Source organism: Furipterus horrens, unplaced genomic scaffold (assembly GCF_987537825.1).
Source record: "Furipterus horrens unplaced genomic scaffold, mFurHor1.1.pri manual_scaffold_5, whole genome shotgun sequence".
NCBI lineage: Eukaryota > Metazoa > Chordata > Mammalia > Chiroptera > Furipteridae > Furipterus > Furipterus horrens.
The window spans coordinates 74,752,757-74,774,282 of record NW_028327175.1 but is presented as its reverse complement, the minus strand read 5'-3'; the positions used below and the strand labels follow the sequence as shown (position 1 = coordinate 74,774,282).

At 33.4% G+C, this 21,526-nt stretch overlaps 1 protein-coding gene across 2 annotated transcripts in view; it reads right to left on the bottom strand.

Moving 5' to 3' along the window:
* FER (FER tyrosine kinase) overlaps positions 1-21,526 on the bottom strand; it is a 451,604-nt gene that overhangs the window by 383,215 nt on the left and 46,863 nt on the right. For both annotated transcript variants that reach the window (XM_090276547.1, XM_090276548.1), the window contains exons 3-4: positions 20,760-20,933; positions 12,576-12,675 (exon numbers count right to left, since the gene is read on the bottom strand). In XM_090276547.1, the coding sequence (XP_090132673.1) occupies positions 12,576-12,675; positions 20,760-20,933 (274 nt within the window). The remainder of the gene's footprint in view (positions 1-12,575; positions 12,676-20,759; positions 20,934-21,526) is intronic.

The following is a 21,526-nucleotide window of genomic DNA, read 5'->3' as shown; positions in this document are numbered from 1 at the left end:
ATCTCAAAACTAAACTCCTAATCTTCACTTTCAAATCTGTTCCTCCTATATTTTTCTCCATCTCAGTTAATAACAATGTCATTTTTCAGTTACTCAGGTCAAAAATTTTGGGATTATCCTTGACTTCTTACTCTCACACTACATCCAATTCATCAGCAAATCCTTTAAGCTTTGTTTTCAATATACAGTTGATCCTCCATTTTCATGGATTCCATATTTCTGAATCCTCCTAGTGCCTAACATTTATTTGTAATCCAAAAATCAATACACACACTGCTTTGCAATTCAACCACAGACATTCACACACTCAGAGCAGTAAAGAAGTTACACACATTCCCAAATGAGAAAAAAACTGGGTAATGAATAGGAGAAAAACTTTTTACTGTATGCTTACCAGTTTTGTACGTTGTGATTTTGAATTTGGAATCATGTAAGTGTAAAGAGGCTTTGCACTGATTTTTTGTTTCAGCTCTCATACTGTATAAACTGTCCTGTTTGCAGTCTATTTAGCTCCATATTTTTTTGCATTCTTTGTGCTTTCTGTTCATTATTTTGCTGTTTAAAATAGGCCTTGGACATAGTGCTGAAGTGCTATTTAATATCCATATGCTCAATATGTGGGTGATGAGCCTTACAGAGAAAATGTGTGTTAGATAGCTTTAGGCATGAGTTATAACACTGTGAGTACAATATTAATGATTCAACAATACATATAATTAAGTGTCTTTAAGCAGAAACACACATAAAACAATGTATCATTTAGTGTATTGGTGATGTATTGTTCAAAACTATCAAAAATGTGGCCCTGCTTACAGGAGTCTACCTAACCCCTTATATGTTATGTCCACTATGGGCAATGATTCAGTACTCAGTTAATGCTAATTTAGTGTTTACAGTAATTTTATAGAGCATAAATACCAACAATCAATTGTATATCCAAAAGTTAGACACTTCTAATCACGTCTGCTACTACCAGCCAGGTCCAGACCAGCATAAACCCTTGCCTGGATTACTCCAGTAGCCTGGAAGCAACTGGTCTCCTTACTTCCATCTTTCCCCCACCCTCAGACTACCATTTTCAACAAGGCTTCTGTTGTACTGTCCTGTAAAAATGTTAGTTCATGTCATTCCTCTGCTCAAAACCCACCAATGGCTTCCAATCTCACTCAAGGCAAAGGATTTTAAAAGAACTACCAAGATCCAACATAATATGTACCTTTCTTGCCACCACTATCATTCTTCCTCTCTGATCTAATCTTATACCTCCACACCTTTCTTTTATCGATCCTTTAGTTCCAGCCACACAGGTGATTGTAGTACTTCTCAAATATGCCAGACATCATCCCATCTTAATGCCTTTCTTTGGCTATTCCCTCTGTATGGAGTATTCTTTGCTCCCATAAAACCACATGCTTCACTCACTCACCCCCCTCACTCTTCATTTAAAGGTTTCTTTCTCCAGGACAACTAATCTGATCATTCTCCCAAACACCCTATCTACCTACAGTGTTTTTTCCATTGTAATTATTACCATCTAATATACTATGTTTCACTTATTAGCTACCTTCTGCTCTAAAATGCAAGCCTGATGAAAGCAGCGATTTTTGGATGTTCTGTTTTCTATGATATTCCTAATGCAAATAACAGTGCCTTGCACACAAGAAAATGTACAAATTGCTATTGTCCTTATTTTAAAAATAAATTTAAACAAACAAAATTCGTAAAAAGTTAAGTTATAGAAAGATTACAATTTTACCTTCTGCATCTGTTTATATCATCTTTCTAGTAATCAAGTCTAAAACTAATATTGTTAAGGGGATCGCCTATAAAATATAGAGGAAAATCAGCAGAAAGATTTAACTTCTCTTAACCTCTTTGTATGTGAAACTTAGCTTTATTTAACAAAACTAAGCAAAGGGGGGGGGTGACAAATCAAATAATTATGCTTTCATTTTATTTTTAGGAAGGTATCTCCAGAATACAAATAAATCATGGAGCATATTCGATTCTACATTTTAGTATTTCATGAGAATATTGTAACTGTCACTCCAATTTCTACAACTTTAACCAAATCTAAATTAGATTAATAACTAAAAGGGCCATTACTTTTCATGAGCTTGTAAAGTTCCTATCATATTACACTCCATGCAGTGAATGAAAAGCATTCATCCCATAAGTTAGTTGCTAATATATCATGTACTAATAAGTAAGTACAAAAAAAGAGAAAACCTCTCACTTCCAGGTCACTTTCAATAGAATTAATGATCAACAAACACAGCTTAAACTCTACTTTGGTCTTTAGCAAGTCCTATGTCCAAAATGCATTTCTTTCTTCTGTATGTTGAACTGAGAGATAAATTTCAACTTCAGAATATTTTTCTAGAGGACCTCCATACATCAGCCATATGTAATTTTGATTTTTTAAAATCTCCAAGATTTAGACATTGTTGAATAAGAAGGCTAGTTACCATTCACAGTAGATTTAAAATAAAGAAATCAACTAAAATAACCTTTAGAAAGTTTTATTCATTTTTTTAAATTTGGATTTATTTAAACATAAATTAACCATCTGTCTGATATCTGGGCTTATTTCAAACTGGTTTTCATAATTAAAGTACTCTAAAAAGACAACTCAATGGATCTAATGAATTTTAATTGGCTATAACACAGAACTATTCATAATGAATGAGAGGTGATTTAAGAAAACCTACTTCCAATTACAGAAAAAAATCTGCTTGAATGAGACTTAACAGCTAATTCACCACATTCTAGCTGTAGGTGCCCCCTTACTCCAACTGCTTAGGGTAGTGAGGGCTTGTAAATAATAAGGGAATCTACCAATCTTTTAGCACTCTTTTGTGTTTCTCATAGAGAAATAAGAATTTGAAAGTGAGATTGTTGCCCACTTATCACAAAAGTGTGTGGAGAGCTCCTTTCATACTTCTCTAGACTGATTGGTATGGGCATGTGTAATGTGGAGTGGCTCAGCCTGTCTTGTTTCTTCTTCCTGAATATGATGTGTGATAAAGAATAAACAATCAGACTTCTACCCATATAAGAGAATCCCCCACAAATGACCTATTGTGGGTATGCTGAGGCTTCGTAAATATAAAACTCCAGTGTACTTTTAGCCATATAGAGTCAATAACATAGGCCACATCAGAATACATAATTATGAGGTAGTTATTTTGAACATCTTTTCAGATACTTCAGTATATCTTTAAGTAAACTATAAAGCATCAAAGCAAAATCATATTTAAATTTACTTAATTCAACACCAAATGGTTCGACATAGTTATGCTTAAATTTTATAAAATTAGGATGCATTACATTTAGTCTTAAAAGTGTTTTAACTTTGGAAAAAAAGTGCTACATGGCCTAAGAACAAGGGTCTATATGTAGGTAAGTCAGTAAAGAAGCTATATATTTTTTACAACATAATCAAGTGTTGAATTATAGTGAGACAAAAAAAAAAAAAATCTGAGAATAAATAAACTCATACAACTCTCAGAGCAAATGGTTAAGGAAGATAAAGTCCACTGAGACTACAAAACTCAAGTAAATGTGTTAAGTGAAAAAAATGAGACATTTAAGGAAAGACCCAATCAAAAGTATTCAGGTGAAATCTACAATGCCTAAAATGATAAATATACCGCATGGGGTTAAAGGCAGATTAGCACTGCAGAAAATAACCTTAGTAAATTTATAGACATAGTCATAGAAACTAACCAAAACAAAACCGAAAGAGAAAAAAGACAAGGAAAAAAAGAGCACAGCATCAGTAGGCCTTGAAACAACTACAAGCAGCCTAATATACATGTAAGCGGATCTCCGGAGAACAGGAGAAAGACAGAAAAAGACAGTAAACATATGTAAAGTGGTAATGGCTGAAAGTTTCCCCAACCCATGAAAACTATAAACTCTCAGATACAAGAAGCTCAGAAACCACAAGCATGAGGAAAAAAGAAAAACTACATCATGATCAAATTGCTCAAAACCAGAGATGAAAAGCAAATCCTAAAATCTGCCAAAGGAAAATAAAATGTGCAGAGGAACAAAAATAAGGATTAAAGCAGATTTCTCCTTCATGTGATACTAGAGGAATATTGTTAAAGGCCAGATGGAAAATAGTGCGAAAATAGAATTTTATACCCAACAAAAACATATTTTAAAAAGGAAGGTGAAATAAAAACTTTTTCAAACATACAAATGCTAAAAGTATTACCTGCAGACTTACATGAAATGTTAGTCGTTCATGTAAAAGTAAATTATATCAGGTGAAATAAAAAATGATAAGATAGCTACAAAAATAAATACATGAAATATTTTTCTATAATTTTAAAGATAATTGTTTAAAAACAACAAAAACATTAACAACAGAGTGTGGTATTTATAACATGCAAAGGTAAAAATATCACAACAGTAGCATAAAGACTAGACTACTATACTGTTGTAAGAGTCCCATATTATACACAAAGTAGTAATAATATCACTTGAAGGTATACTATAATAAATTAAATATAAAATAAAGTTATAGCTAATAAGACAATAAGATAAAAAGGAATCGTTAAGAAAAAATTTCAATTAACCCGAAAGAAAGCAGAAGAAAGTACAAGCAGAAAATCAAGAACAGATGGAACAAAGAGAAAACAAACTGTAAGATGACAGACTTAAATCTAACATAACCAAGAAAACTGTGGTACATTTACATAATGGACTACTATGCAGCAGAAGGAAAGAAGGAACTCATCTTTTGTGACAACATGGACGGAACTGGAAAGTATTATGCTTAGTGAAATAAGCCAGGCGGCGAAAGACAAATACCATATAATCTCACCTAATACAGGAAACTAATGAAAAACACAAACAAACAAAATAGAACCAGAGGGATGTAAACAAGGAACAGACAGACAGTAACCAGACGGGAGTGGGGAGGGGGAAAAGGAGGAAAAGAAGGGGAAGAATCTAGTCAAGGGAATTAGCATGAATGACCATGGACATGGATAACAGGGTGGGGATTGAATGTAGGAGCAGGGGTGGAGGGGTAGGGAGGAGCAATGGGAGAAAAAGTGGGACAACTGTAATAGAAAAATAATAAAATAAAAAAAAAATTAAACCTAACATCATCAAAAATCACATTAAATAGTCTACACCAAAAGGTAGAGATTATCAACATAAAAAAGTAAGACCTAATTAGATGCTCCTATAAGAAATTTACTTGAAAAATAAACACTGAGCAAATTAAAGTAAAAAAATAAGAAAAATATACCACTGAAACACTAATAAAAGTAAAGCTGAAGTGGATTTATTAATATAGTGGCTATATTAATATCAGAATAGATAACAGCAAAAAGAATACTAGAGATAATAAAGGTTATTTCATAATGATAAAGGAGTGAAGTCATCAAGAGGATATAACAATCTTGACTTCTTATATACTTACAACAGAGCCTCAAAATACACAAAGCAAAAAATAAAAACTGAGAGAACTACAAGAAATTGAAAAATCCACAATTACAGTGGGAGATTTTAATCATCCCATCTCAACAAATGATACAAGTAGAGAGAAAATCAGTAAAACACATTAAAATTTAAATAACAATATTAATAACTGGATCAAGCCAATTGGACCAAGCGGACAATACAAGGGAGTAATCCCCCTAAAATATAAAATTTATTTATAAAAAATTATTTACTTATTCTTGCATGTTTAAACTTCAGTCACCTTCAAGTACTCTCCATCTGATGAAATACATGTATCAAGATATCTTTTCAAGTGCTCAAAACAGTTTTTGAACTTGTCAGTTTTAATGACTTTTAGTGCTTCTGTCATTTTTTGTTTCACTTCTTCCATATCAGAAAAATGTTTCCCTTTGAGGACTTTGTTCATTCAGGGAAACGATAAAGTAGTTCAGGGTGGGATCAGGTGAATAGGGAGGATGGGACATAGGGTCATGCTGTTTTGGTCAAAAACTGCTGAACACTCAGCATGGTGTGGGCGGGTGCACTCATAAATGACCCATCATGAAGTGGGCAGACATGTTGAAAGAGTCTTCAAAAACTTCACTGAAGCTGAAGACACCCTCTCACAGCAATGCCAGCTGGTACACTGATACAGATGGGTTCTGGATTCCTAGAACACTCATCTAGCAGGGGAAGCCTGTAGTACAAGGAGCCCACTCTCCAGAAGATAATTCTGGGTTTTTTCCGGGTCCTCCCTCATATACCACTCCAACCAGTAATAAAATACATATTCTTAACAAGTACACATGAAGCATTTACCAAGATATATTATGGGCCATATAACATGTGTGCATAAATATTTTTTTAAATAATAAAATAAATATTCTCAGACCAAAATGGGATAAAATTATAAATTAAAAATAGACTACCTCAAGAAAAATGCCATAAATTTAGGAAACTAAGTAACGCACTTCTAAATAACCTACAGATCAAAGAAAATAAAAGTATTTTGAACTAAATGAATATGAAGACACAACAGTATATGAAAAGTATGAGATGTTGCCAAAATAGTAGTCAGGGATACTCATAGTATTAAACAGTTCTCAAATCAATAAGCTTAGCTTTCACATCAAGAAAGTAGAAAATTGGTACAAACTGAGCCTAAACAATGTAGAAGGAAATAATAAAGACTAGAGTAGAAAGCAGAAAAATAGAAAAAGAACAGCCAATAAGTATTGGTGAGGAAGTGGAGAAAAGAAACCCTTGTACATTTTCAGTGGCATAAATTGGTGTAGCCACTATGGAAAACAATATGAAGGTTCCTCCCAAAATTAAAAATAGAACAACCATATATATGATCCAGCAATCCCACTTCTGAGTATTTATCTGAAGAAATCAAAAACACTGATTAGAAAAGATATATGGACCTTTATGATCATTGCAGTATTTTTTACAATAGCCAAGATATGGAAACAAGTCTAAGTGTCCACCAATTGATGAACTGATAAAGATTTGGTACATATATGCAATGGAATATTATTCAGCCATAAAAAAGAGTAAAATCATGTTATTTGTGACAGCAGGGATAGACCTAGAGAATATTATGCTAAGTAAAATAAGTCTGAGATATGCCACATGATTTCACTTATATGTGGAATCTAAAAAGCAAAACAAACAAACCAATAAAACATAAATTCATAAAAACAGAAAATAAACTGATGAGTGCCAGAGGGGAGTAGCATAGGGGGATGGTCAAACTAGGTAAAGGAGATGAGGAGGTACTAACTTCCAGTTATAAAATAAATATATCACAGAAATATAAAATGTACAGCATAGGGAATATAGTGAATAATATTGTAATAACTTGCCCCTGGCTGGTTTGGCTCAGTGGATTGAGCGTCGGCCTGCGAGCTAAGTGTCGCTGGTTCGATCTTCCAGTCAGGGCACATCAGAGAAGGAAAACTCTGACTCCAAAAATCCTCCGCTGCCTTGCGGCATACCTCTTCAGGGGAAAGGCTAAGGGAGTAAACCCCGACAGAAAATCCGGAGCCGGAGTCCCTAAGGCGGTTTGACGTTGTAGTCAACACTGGCAACTCCTGCGGCGCACCTGAAGCCAAGCTGTATTGACTCCGTCTTTCCCTTGGACCCTTCAGCTGCGAAGAGAGGGGGGGTCTGCTGCATGGGCAACAGCAGACCCTCCATATCACCCTGCCCAGGCTCTGTAGCTTCAGCTTCACTGGAGAGGACACTCCAGCGTCATCGCAAGATGTCGATTCAACACGGGAGGAGACAGATACCGTGTCACTCCCGAGTCGGACTGCACAACCATTCTCGGCGGTGCAGATAGACTCTTAAGAAGCTATACCATCGTCTCTCGAGACGGATGGCTGCCGACAACGATTGTAATAACTTTGTATGGTGACAGATAATCACTACTCATTGTGTTGATCACTTCACAAGGTGAGTGTGTATATATATAAAATAACTATGTTGTATACCTGAAGGTAATATAATATTGTACATCGACTATACTTAATTTTTTTAAATAAATAAATGTAGTACTGAGGCAATCAATCACATGATTGTAGAATCATGATGTAGAATGATAACCACATCAAAAAAGAAACAAAGCCAAAAGCTCATCTTTGACAATATTAATAATATTGATGATCTTTTAGCCAAAATAAATAGGAAAAACAAGAGAGAAGACACAAAGTACCAATATCAAGAATAAGAAATGAAATGTCACCACAAATTCAACAAATATAATAAGGGAGTATTATAAACAACTTGATAACAATAAATTCAACAAGTTAAATGAAATTAACAAATCCCTTAAAAGATGTAACCTACTAAAATTCAAACAAAATGAAACAGATAAACCAAATAGCCCCATCTCAACTAAAGAAATTGAACATATAGTTTTAAAACATTCGCAGAAAGGGAAAAATAAAAATAAAGGAACCCAGATGGCTTCACAAATGAATTCTACCAATATTTGAGAAATACCACCTCTAGAACTCAAATCTTTCTTAAAAATTGAAGAGGAGAGTAATAATTCAGAGGAGAGCATTACCTTTATATGAAAACAGACGAAGATATTACAAGAAACAAAGACAAGACACAGAAGAAAATTATAAATTAAAACTTAGCCAACCATATCCAACAATATAAAAATGGTGATACATCATATCCAAGAGGAACCGTCAATCCAAGAATGTTGTAATATTTAAAACATGAGAAAATCAATCAAAATAATTTACCATATTAAACCAAAAAGAAGGAAACAAATGTCATTTCAATAGATATAGAGATAGCATTTGACAAAATCCAACATCCATTCTAAAGTATGAATAGTAAGGAATTTCTTCAACCTGATTTTTAAACATCTTTGAAAAGCTGCCATTGACATCATACTTATTGATGGCAGACTTTCTCCCAAGTTCAGGAAAAAGAAAAACATATTTGCTCTTTCTATTTCTATTCAAGGTAGCTAGGGCAATTGCCAAATAAAAGAGGGGAAAAAATAAGACATCTAGATTGAAAAAGAAAAGTAAAACTCATTATTCATAGACAACATGATCATGTAGGAGTTCTTATTGTAAAATAATTTACTTTTTATAAGGATGATGTGATGGCAAATTTTTCTGACATTTCCAGGCATTTATATCAGAACCTTAGTTCAGATACAAGCTATACAGATTCACAAAACTGTCTGATGGCTAAATAATCTGTTTAACCAAAAGAGTGTTCAGAACTCAATCTACAATAAAAAAATAAAACCTGCATAGTTTGTATTCAAGAACTTGTTATACTAAAACTCAATGCTGCCATCAGGAAACAATATAAATGCTAAGAATCCTGAAACACCAATACAAAAACATATATGCACCCCGATGTTCATAGCAGTGCTATTTATAATAACCAAGTTCTGGAAATGACATAAGTGCCCATGAGTAGATAGTGGATTAAAAAAAGCTGTGGTATATTCACACAATGGAATAGTAAGCAGCAGTGAAAAGTTCTTACCTTTTCCAACAGCATGGATAGGCCTGGAGAATATTATGCTAAGTGAAATAAGCCAGTCAGTGAAAGACAAATACCACATGATCTCACTTATATGTGGAATCTAATGAACACAATAAACTAAAGAGCAAAATAGAAACAGAAGCAGAGATACATAGAATAGACAGTGTCTGGAAGGGAGCGAGGGACTGGATGAAAGATGGTGATGAGATTAACCAAAGAACACACAGGCATAACCCACAGATATGAACAAAAATATGGGGATTGACTGAGGGAGGGGAGGGGCTAGGGCTGGGTGAAGGCGGGAAGAAGGAAAGAAAGTGGGGACAACTGTAATAGCATAAACAAAAACAATTTTAAAAAAACAGTGTAAATGATTGACTTCAAATCAATGAACTGCAATTATTATAGTTGTTCTCCATGAATATGTTATAAATAATAACAGACTAATGTCTAGGAAATAATCAATAAACAGATATATATAGCCAAAAATAGACTAATGTCCAAATTAGTCCAACTCTGTTTAATATAAGCATCTGTTCACTAAACACAGCACACAGCAAAACTAGTTTAATATTTAAGCCATATTACAAAAAATTAACTTATATATGATGCTACATTCATTTTCCAAATGAGTTCTTATTTTACATTAGACTGAGCGTAAACTAATGCCCCACTGGGTATAAATTCTAACAGCCAAATTTTAAAATATTTTGCATAATCCATCCAGCAGGAGTCAGAAGTTTGGAATTTCAGCATTAGCACAGCCTTCCTGCTGATCTACTGCTACTGCTGAACCTCAAGTTGCAGTAACTGAGCCTGTGACTCAGAACCCATTCTCGATCAAATCCAGAATTTAACCCTTACTATAAGAATTATTTCCAGGCCCTGTCATTCACAAAGCCTTGTCCTCTCCAGCTGGATTCTCTATGACTGGGGTTTTAAATAGCTTCCCCAAGATCTCCTAAGATTTAAATAATCTCTGGATGCCAGATAGCTTGCGCATTCACTGCCAGCACCCCCAAGTGCCTAGGATCCATTCCAGAAGATCCCTGGTCTGACCTGTCCAGATGAACTAAGGTTCTGACATAAAGCCTATAAATATTGGAATGTTTGCCATCACATTATCACTATAATGACTAAATAACTTCACAAAAGAAATCCTTTTTCCATGTTAAATATAGAAGCAGTTTGAAAACAGAAAGTTTTCAGAAATATAATTTTATACTTTATCATGTAAACATGAAATTTACATATGCCTCATGCATAAAACACAATTACATAAGAACTTATTTTTTAAATATATATTTCATAGGTTATAAATTGACTTAATGGGAGTAATCAAATTATTGAAAATAGGAAAATACTATCACTAATATCTTTAGAACGAGAAATGTAAATAAGTTCACATATTTTAACACAGGAAATCAAATCAAATAATACACCACTTAATATCAATTAAAACTAGTCTTGCATTTTTCTGGTTGCTTTCCTACTATTACTACAACAGGAAATAGCGTTTTATTTTAATCAAAAGTAATAAAGAACAATAATTATCTGTGAATAACTTTTGACAATATAAGCATTAGGTGTTAAGAACTGCTTAAAACTTTTTTATAACATCAAAATGAGATTCCAATTTTTAAACAAAAATAAAACAATATCATTACAAATAGGTATAAAGACTTGAGAGTGATTTTGTATTTCTTTTCCTAATTATTCTCTAACAGATACACACCTAGTATAAAATATTTAGCATACCTGGATTATAATACAGTTGAATTAAGTCATCACTTGCTCTGGGTGAATTTAAATATGATTATTCATAATAAGGGCACTAATTTGAGAATGCTAGCCAGGCATTAAGTAGCAAACTTTATAAAATCAACTATTTTAACAGATTAAGTAGTAATTAACTATTTTGACAGATTGAGTAGGAATTAACTATTTTGACAGATTGCGTAGTAATGTTATGTACAAAATAATGGTTGAGGTAGATGAAAAGTAAGAGAAGAAAAAATAAGAACACTGAACACAGATTCACATTCCTGAAAAAGCAACAGAAAAACTACAAGAAGCAAAAACATGAAATAGATGTGGGAGGAGTGGGGGAAACAGAAAGTAGATATTGAAGGGAAGATGGGGATGGGAGAAAGAGTGCGAGAGAAAAAAGAACAAAAAAGAGGGACAGAGAGAAGGAACAAGGGAAAGAAGGAAGAAGAAGTAAAGTGAGTGTGGAGCTACCGATAGAGACGAGGAACTAAGGAAAGGAGGGAGAACTACATCCAAATCAGTATCTCTTCAAGTCTACTGCAAATAACAAAACAGTGTTCTCACTGTGCAAGATATATCCCAAAGTAGGAGTTGTTTATTTCATTTATCTACAAAAATAATAAGATAACATACAAGAAAAAGAAAAAGAAAAATACATTAATAAGAGAAAAAGGTAAATTTGAGAGGCAAAAGAAAATAGTTTCTAAGGAAGCTTATATTTAGCCAGAAAAGAAATGTTTAAAACTCTGCAACTTTTATAATTTAAAAAAATGAAATATGAAAACTGTTTAGCTACATTCCAAGACTATAACCATAAATCTCTGTTTCAACCATTGATTTCTCTTTCCATTCACTTCCAAACCATCGAATAAAACCTTTAGGACACTGCAGACACATAAAATTAAGCTATAAAGGCAAAATAATGTTATAAAATGATCTTTTTATTTTAATGGCTTTTAAGTACCATAGGTAAAATGGGATTTAAAAGGCTTCTAAACAAATACAACTTTATTTTTCTTATTTAGTGCTCACTAATTAACTAAATTTTATGCTAGAGATAAATTTAAACACTCTTTGCATTTTATTACACAGTGTTACATAATTCCATTTAGTGTGCACTATTCAAAAACACTGTGCATCACTTTTAAAAAATAATAATAATACATAATTTCACAATCAGTCTATTTTGGTTTATTTTGGCATTTTTTAATGTGAACTGGTCTAAGTGAAATCATTCTACTCTTCATAAAGATAACTTTCAAATGAATAAAATAAAAATCACTAAAAAAGTTTTTTCCAAAATTTTGCCATACCTTTAGCTAAAGCTTCTTTGTATTTCTCTTTGGCAGAATTCATTTCTTTTATTAACTGTCTATAGCTGGATTTTAATTTCTCCAATTCTGTCTTTGTAACCTGTCAAAAAAAGAAATGCAAAAAAACGTTAAATTTACAAGGTCAAGAACTTAAATTTCAAAGCATTAATCAATGTGTATTTTAGTGCTTATGGTTCAGAGTTGCTCTTTAATCTGCAATTAGACAATAAATTAAAAATTACATTAGAAATAAGTGATAAATTCAACAGCATATAAAAAATTTCTCAAAAAGAAGAGCAAATCTATAAACAGTGCTGTAGTCAAGGCCTGGCCAGTGTGGCTCAGTTGGTTGAGAATCATTCCGCAAACCAAAGATTGTGGGTTCGATTCCCATGGGTAGCGGATTCTGGCCCAGTTGGGGTGCGTATGACAAGCAACCAATCTATGTTGCTCTCTCATATCGATTGGTGCTCACATTGATGTTTCTCTCCCACTCTCCTTCCCTTCAAAGAACATGTATGAATGACCCATGGACACAGACAAAGGTGTGGGAATTGACTCTGGACAAAGGTGTGGGAATTGACTGGGAGCATGTGATGGGATGGACTGGGTGGAGGAGGGCAAAGGGGAAAAACTGGGATAACTAATAGAATAAATAAGAATAAAAATTAAATTAAATTAAAAACTAAAAATATGTCCTTGAATGGAATGAGTATTTAAAGAAGAAGGAAAGGGGGAGAAGGAGGGAGGAGAGAGAAGGGAGGGGGGAGGAAGAAAGGGGTAAGGAGGAATGGAGGAAGGGGTGGGGGAGTGGGGAGAGAATGGGGAGGGGAAGAGGAGAAGGAAGAAGAAGAAAAAGAAGAAAAGAACGAGCTATAGTCATTTAGAATTTAGAACTAATAAATTAATTTGCTGTGTACAGAAATATTTTCTCTAATGAAAAAGCTAATTTAAATATTTATTTTAATTGTACAGAGAACCTTGAGTTGCCAAATTCACCAGCTCTAACATGATTTTTATTTTGACATTGTAACATCTCTGAAAAGAAGATGCATCTAACTATCACTGTTGGCCAAGCAACAATCACAAGTGGTCACCACATGTATGCATGTATTTGGTTATTTCTACAGAAAGACCAGAAAAATGCAAGTCCTTGACTCCATTGTCAAAAAGGCATTTAAATAGCATTTGACAGGAAAATTAAGAAACTTAGATGTTGTCTGAAAAGCTTCTGAGAAGACTAAGAAATCTGCCATATGATAGCAAAAGGGACATAAGCAACTTGGAAGACAACCTCAGAGCCCAATTCTAACAAACAATGCATCACCATTGTTCTGGATGGTGTGAAGGACGACTCTGTGTAAACCAACAAAAATACCAACTATAATGTAGACATAAATGAGCTCAAATCATTCCCTTAAAAAAAAAAAAACCTCACTGGTTAATTGTTTTAAGGTACTTTATTTTTTAGACCAGTTTTACTTTCACAGCAAAACTCAGCATAAAAGACAAAGATTTTCCATACACCTCCCATCCCCCCAAATACACACTGCCTCCCCCATAAGCAGCATCCCTCAACAGAACATTTGTTACAAGTGATGAACCTAAAATGACAAATTATTATCACCCAAATCCATAGTTTACATTACTCTTGATGTTGTACATTCTATGGGCTTGAGCAAACATATATACTGACATTAGAGTATCATACAGCGTAGTTCACTGCCAAAATCCTCTGTGCTCCACCTATCCATCCCTCTCTCCCCTCTAACTCCTGACAACCACTGATCTTCTTTTTTTAATTTTATTTTTTAATCATAGGTTACATTCAATATAATTTTGTATTAGTTTAGGTGTACAATATAGTGGTTAAATAATCATGAACTTTAAAAAGTGAGCCCTCCAATATTTCAAGTGCCCTCCTAGAACCCCTACTGATCTTTTTACTATATTCACAGTATTTCCTTTCCCAGAATATCATACAGTATTACATTCGAATGGTATTTAGCCTTTTCAAATTGGATTCTTTCACTTAGTAATATGCATTTAAGGTTCCTCCATGTCTTTTTTTGTGGCTTGGTAGCTCATTTCTTATCAGCACTGAATAATACTTCATTGTCTACATGTACCACAGCTTATTTATCCACTCACTTAATAAGAGATACCTTGGTTGCTTCTAAGTTTTGGTATTATCAATAACCTTACTATAAACATCCATGTGTGGTGCCTCTGTGCGGACATAAGTTTTCAACTCCTTTGAGTAAATGGCAAGAAGTGTGATTGCTGGATCCTATGGGAAGAGTATGTTTACTTTTGCCCTGATCGGTGTAGTTCAGTTGGTTGGGCTTCATCCTACAAACCGAAAGGTTGCCAGTTTGATTCCCAGTTCAGGGCACATGCCTGAGTGGCAGGTTTGATCACAGGACAGGGCTCATATAGAATACAGCTAACTGGTCTTTCTCTCTCACATCGATTTTTCTCTCTCTCTCTCTTTCTCCTTCCTTTCCTCCCTCTAAAAATAAATAAAATAAAATCTTTTTTTAAAACCTTTTTATAAAAAAATGCCTAAGAGTCTTCCAAAGTGGCTGTGCCCTTTTGCATTCCTACCAGCAATGAATGAGCGTCCCTGTTGTTCCACATCTCACCAGCATTTGGTGTTGTCAGTGTTCTGGAGTTTGGTTGTTCTCCTATGTGCAGTGGTATTTTACTGTTTCAATTTGCATTTCCCTGATGACATATGATGTGTAGCATCTTTTCATGACTTATTTGCCATCTGTATATCTTCTTTGGTCAGGTGTCTGTTAAGGCTTTGGCCCCAAACCAGGCTTTTTGTTTTCCTATGTTTAAGAGTTCTTCGTATATTTTAGACAACAGTCCTTTATTAGATGTGTTTTTTGCAAATATTTTCTCCCAGTTTAGGGCTTATCTTTTCATTCTCTAGACACTGTCTTAACAGAGCAGAAGTTTTTAATTTTCATGCAGTTCAGCTTATTAATTATTTATTTAATGGATTGCACCTTTGGTATTGTATCTAAAAAGTCATCACTATACCAAGGTCATCTAGGTTTTCTCCTATGCTATCTTCTAGGCATTTTGTAGTTTTGTGTTTTACATTTAGGTCTCTGATCCACTTTGAGTTAATTTTCACAAAGGGTATAGGGTCTGTATCTAGATTTATTCTGCATATGGATAGACATCCAATTATTCCAGCATCATTTGTTTGAAATGATATCTTTTTTTTGCTGTGTTGACTTTGCCCCTTTGTCAAAAATCTGTTGATGGTATTTAAGTGGACCTATTTCTGGGCTCTCTATTCTGTTCCATTGACCTATTTGTCTACTTTTCTATCATCTTATGCAAAATCTAAACTATTACTATCTTGATTTATAGTAAGTCTTGAACTTGGGTAATTTCAGTACTCTGACTTTCTTCTTCTTCAATATTTTATTGGCTCTTCTGGGTCTTTTGCTTGTCCGTACAAACTTTAGAATCAGTTTCTCAATATCCATAAAATAACTTGCTGGGATTTTCATTGCAGTTGTGTTGAATCTATAGAGCAAGCTGAAAATAACAGACATCTTCACAATATTTAAACTTCCCACCCATTAACATAGGATATCTCTCAAATCACTTTTATTCTTATTCTCTCATCAGAGTTTTGTCATTTTGGTCCTACAAGTCTTGTACATACTTTGTTAACTTACATTAATTTATACCTAAATATTTCATTTTGGGGGAGTGCTAATGTATATGATATCTTGTTGTTCATTGCATATCATCTTGTTCATTGATTGCTGGGCTATAGAGAAGCTATTGACTTTTGTATGTTAACACTATATCCTGTTGTATACTGTATTTTTGTTAGACAGCTAGAGGCTTACTGATTTCATTGATCTTTTCATATAATCATGTTTTGGTTTGTTGCTTTTTCACTGTTGATTTCCTGTTTTCACTTTGATGGTTTTCTGCTCTAATTTTTATTAGTTCCTTTCTTCTGTGTACTCTGGCTTCAATTTGTTCTTCTTTTTCTAGTATCCTAAGGTGGAAGATTAAATGATTGACTTTATTGAGTTGGCCAAAAAGTCTGTATGTTTTTTTTCCATTAAATAAAAACATATTTTTCATTTTCACCAATAACTTTATTGACTTGGACATTTTGAGTATGTTGGCTATCTCCCACTAATATAACATTGATCATTCTCACATAATGTCTCAATTTGATCGCTATAAACTTCAACTGGTCTACACAACCATAAAGCATCATTCAGAGAGAAAACTCCAATACAAAATTTCGCAAACCACTTCTGACATGTTCGATCAGTTATAGCACCTTCCCCATACACTGCACAAATATTTTTTGCATTTCAGCTGCATTTTTACCTTTCTTGAAATAATAAAGCATAATATGCCAAAAATGTCACTTATTTTCTTCCATCTTCAATATTAAAATGGCTACACAAAAGTTCACCAATTTGGTAAGTTTTTTAAATGCACATGCTATGACAGCTGTCACAATACAATCTAACAAAATTGTTTCGAATGAAGTTGAAGACAACTAAGTGCTACTACAGCCATCTTATAGAAAAAAAAACAAACTTTTTGGCCATCCCAATAGCTCTTTCTTCTTTTCTAACATATACATTCAACACTATACATTTCTCTCTGAGCACTGATTTACTGAGTGATAAAAATTTAGATAAATTTTGTTTTTATTTTCATTTAGTCAAAAATATTTTTTAATTTCTCTTAAGATATTTCTTTGATCCATGTGTGTTTTTTTTTTAAGTGTGTTGTTTAATCTTCAAGTGTTCAGGAATTTCCCAGCTATCTTTCTGGTACTTATTTCTAGTTTAATTTTATTGTGGTCACAGAGCCAACATTGATTTCTTTTAAATTTAAAGGTATGACTTATGATCTAGAATGTGGCCTATCTTGTTGACTCTTTCATGTGAGTTTGAAAAGAAAGTATACTCTGCTGTTCTTGCATGAAGTAATCCTAGATGTTCATTATATCTAGTATATCTAGTTAATTGATGGCATTATGTCTTCACTGATTTTCTGCCTACTAGATCATTTCTCAAAGAGAGGTATTAAAGTCTCCAACTGAAACAGAAAATTCATCTATTTGTCCTTGCAATTCTATTAGTATTTGCAGTTCTGTAAGTATTTTGATGCTATATTATTAGGCACATATACAGTAAGAATTTTTGTCTTCTTAGAAAACTGATCCCTTTATCATTATGTAACTCCCTTCTTTATCCCTGATCAATCTCCTTTCTTTGAAGTCTGCTCTGTATGAAATAAATATATCTACCTCTGCTTTCTTTTGATTAGTGTTAGCATGGTACATCTTTCTCCATCCATTTAATCTATGTGTATCTGTATATTTAAAGTGGGCTTCCTCTAGACAACATATCTTTGGGTCTTGTTTTGATGTACTCTGACAATGTGTCTTTTAATTGGTTCATTTAGACCACTGATCTTCAAAGTATTTATTGATAAACTTGGATTAAGATCAACCATATTTGTTAGTTTCTTATGTGTTAACCTTGTCATTTGCTCCTATTTTTGTCTTCTACCCTTATCATGTCTTTTGTGGTTTTCATTGAGTATTTTATTCTCTCTCATTTCTTAGCATATCAGTTATATTTTTGTTTTTGCTTTTTTTTAGTGGTTTTCCCAGAGTTTACAATGTACCTTTATAACAAATCCAAGTCTACTTACAGATAACAGTATCCTTACAATAACAAAATAATCTTAATTCCTTCATCCTACCCCTTGTATCATTGCTGTTACTAATTTCACTTACTTATAAGCATAAACTTATGTATGTTTGTATATATATGTACACACAAGATAATTGAATACATAATTGAATACACTGTTGCTATTATTACTTTTAATGAACTGTTATCTGTTAAATCAATTAAGAATCAGAAAAATAAAAGGTTTTATCTTCACTAATTCATCTCTGATGCTTGTCCTTTCTTTATGTAGATCTTATTGTGACCTGTATTATTTTCATTCTCAGTCTAATGGCAACAAATCCCCTCAATTTTCCCCTGCACTTTTGAAGGAAAATTTCACAAGGTACAGAATTCTAGGCTGGTGTCATTTTTTTCTCTCAACACTTCAAATATTTCATTCCACTCTCTCCTTGCTTGCAAGACTTCTGAGAAGTTGGAAGTAATACTTAATTTGTTCTTCTATATGTAAGATTTGTTTAAATCTTTGGGGGTTTTGTCTTTATCTTTGATTTTCTGTAGTTTCAAATAGAAATGTCTAGGTGCAGTTTTGTACTGATTTTTGTTTTCGGTCATTTATTCTGTTTGATTTTCTCTAACCTTTCTGGATCTGTGATTTGGTGCCTGACAGTAATTTGAAAAAAAAAATTTCAGTCATTATTGTTTCAAATATTTCTTCTGTTCCTTTCTCTTTTTTCTCCTCCGGGTTTTCCCATTATATGTGTTACCCCTTTTTTAGTTGTCCTACAGTTCTTGAAAATGCCGTTCATATATTTTCAGTCTTCGTTCTTTGCTTTTCAGTTTTAGATATTTCTATTGATAGGTCCTCAAGTTAAAAGATTCTTTTCTCAGTTATACCCAGTCTCCCAAAAAGCACATCAAAGGCATTCTTCACATCTGTTATAGTATTTTTGATTTCTAACATTTTGTTTGGCTTCTTTCTCAGGATTTTCATCTCTCTGCTTACACTGCCTCTCTCTTATTGTATGCTGTCTACTTTATCCATTAGATCCCTTAATATATAAAACAATGATATAGCTGTTTTAAATTCCCAGTGTAATGATTATAACAGCCTGCCATACCTGGTTTTGATGCTTGCTGTCTCTTCCAACTATGTATTTTGCCTTTCGGTAGACCTTATCATTTTTTCTTGATTGATAGGCATGATGTTTTGGGTAAATGGAACTGATGTAAAAGGGCCTTTACTAAATGTTAGTAAGTTGTCAGGGGAGAGGAAGCATTTTATAGTCCTATGACTAGGTCTCACTCTTTTACTAAGCCTGTGCCTCTGGACTGTGAAGGTTACATGTGCTTCTCATTCCCTAACCGCTCTTACATGGGACAGGGTGGCTAGAGTGAGCCAATGTTGCATATTTCCCTTCTCCCAGGTTGTTGGGCTCTAGTCAATGTGTAGGCCATGTTTGGATCCTGGCTCAAATAAACCAACCGTAAAAATTTGGATTCTGATTCAAATAAACCAACTGTAAAAAGCATTTAAATAAAAATCATTTTAAAAGTCAGTATATTTAATAACATTAGAAATTACTATTAATTTTAGTTGTAGAGATTAATAATAAAATTATTTTATTAAGAAAGTATATATTTTAGCAATATATATGAAAATATTTATGAATAAAATAGTATCTGGAATTTTCTTTAAAATGATCCAGTATAGAAGAAATAGATGACAAACAATTTACTATGTGGATGAAAGGGTAAATGGAAGTCCACTTTACCATTCTCTCCTCTTTTGTACATTTTCAAATTTTCATAAGCAAAAACATTGCAAAAGTTATCCAGAAGAGACACTTTGAAAGTGGAGAAAATTCTAAAATACACTAATTTGTTTTGCTTATATTTTCACTTTTATTTTATGTATAGTGTTATGGGATACAAATTTTTTTAAAGCCTAAAAGAGCTATTTCAGTAAGTGAAAATAAAAATAAAAATTCTAAGTGATATAAAAGCATTGTATCATAGTTTAATTGGCATTTCTTTTTTCTTTTGTAGGAGCACATAAAGTAACACTATATCTTATAATTGATGCCTTATATTAAAAAAATAAAATATTGCTTATTAGAGACACTAAAACTTATTTTTTGTCAGGAAATGTGGAGTAAAAATTTTTTTTAGAAAAATCCTCACCCAAGAATCTGTTTTATTGATTTGAGAGAGAGAGAGAGAGAGAGGTGGGAGGGGGGAGAGATTGACTGGTTGCCTCCAGTACACGCCCCAATCGGGTACCAAACCCACAACCTAGCTACGTGCCCTAAGCCAGGATCAAATCCACAGCCTTTTGGTGTACAGGACAATGCTCCACCCAATTGAGCTACCTACTAGGAATGGAGTAAATAATTTCTACAAGTCAAAGAGAATAAGAAATATTTTCCAGTGAATTTAAAAATCAGTTAAAGAAAAATTTGAGAATGGAAAGACAAACCTTGATCATCTCTGCCTCTATCTGCTGATGAACACTTATATAACTTTTCTTCACCTGCTGTTTGTCTTTGATCATCATGGTGAGCCTGTGTAAGGGTCCAGAATTCAGGTCCTCTGCATGTGTCTTCATTATCCTACTAAGTTGTTCCGTCTGCTGAATCATAAGTAGCCAAGACTTTAAAAACATAGAGAGATAAAATTAGCACTATATTAGAAGCCTGCATTTAGCTGTGCTTTAAGTATTCAAGAAGTTTAAGTATTTAGTTTTACACAAATTATTGTATTAATATAAAAAGAGCAGGTTTCCGGCAATTGTGCATATTTAACATATTCAAGTACAAATGCTTCAAAAGCAAGTAATCTGAAACTATGCAGAATACTAGGGAAGCGATAAAGGAACTCTGAGAATCCACACTTGCAGTCTTCGGTTTGCTTTTCAACACTTTGATATATTGTTTCTGCTCACACCACTCTAATTCCTCAGTCAGGTAACCATTTCCTAATGCAATAGAATTTTCCCATCTTCATTCTAAACCTCTCTCTCTGGCATCTGATCCTACTGACTCCCTTCTCCTGATACTCTTCTATCTCGGCTTGCATGATTTCTTTTCTTTCCATATACCAAATTGTCTTCCTCCCTTCCTAAAAATGCTTTCTCAGTCTTTCTACCTGTTCTTCTTTTGCTGCTTATGTCTTAAATACAGGCATTCTCTGAATTTCTAGCTGTAGTCATTCTCTTTTCTTACTAAATACTATTAGTTCCCAATG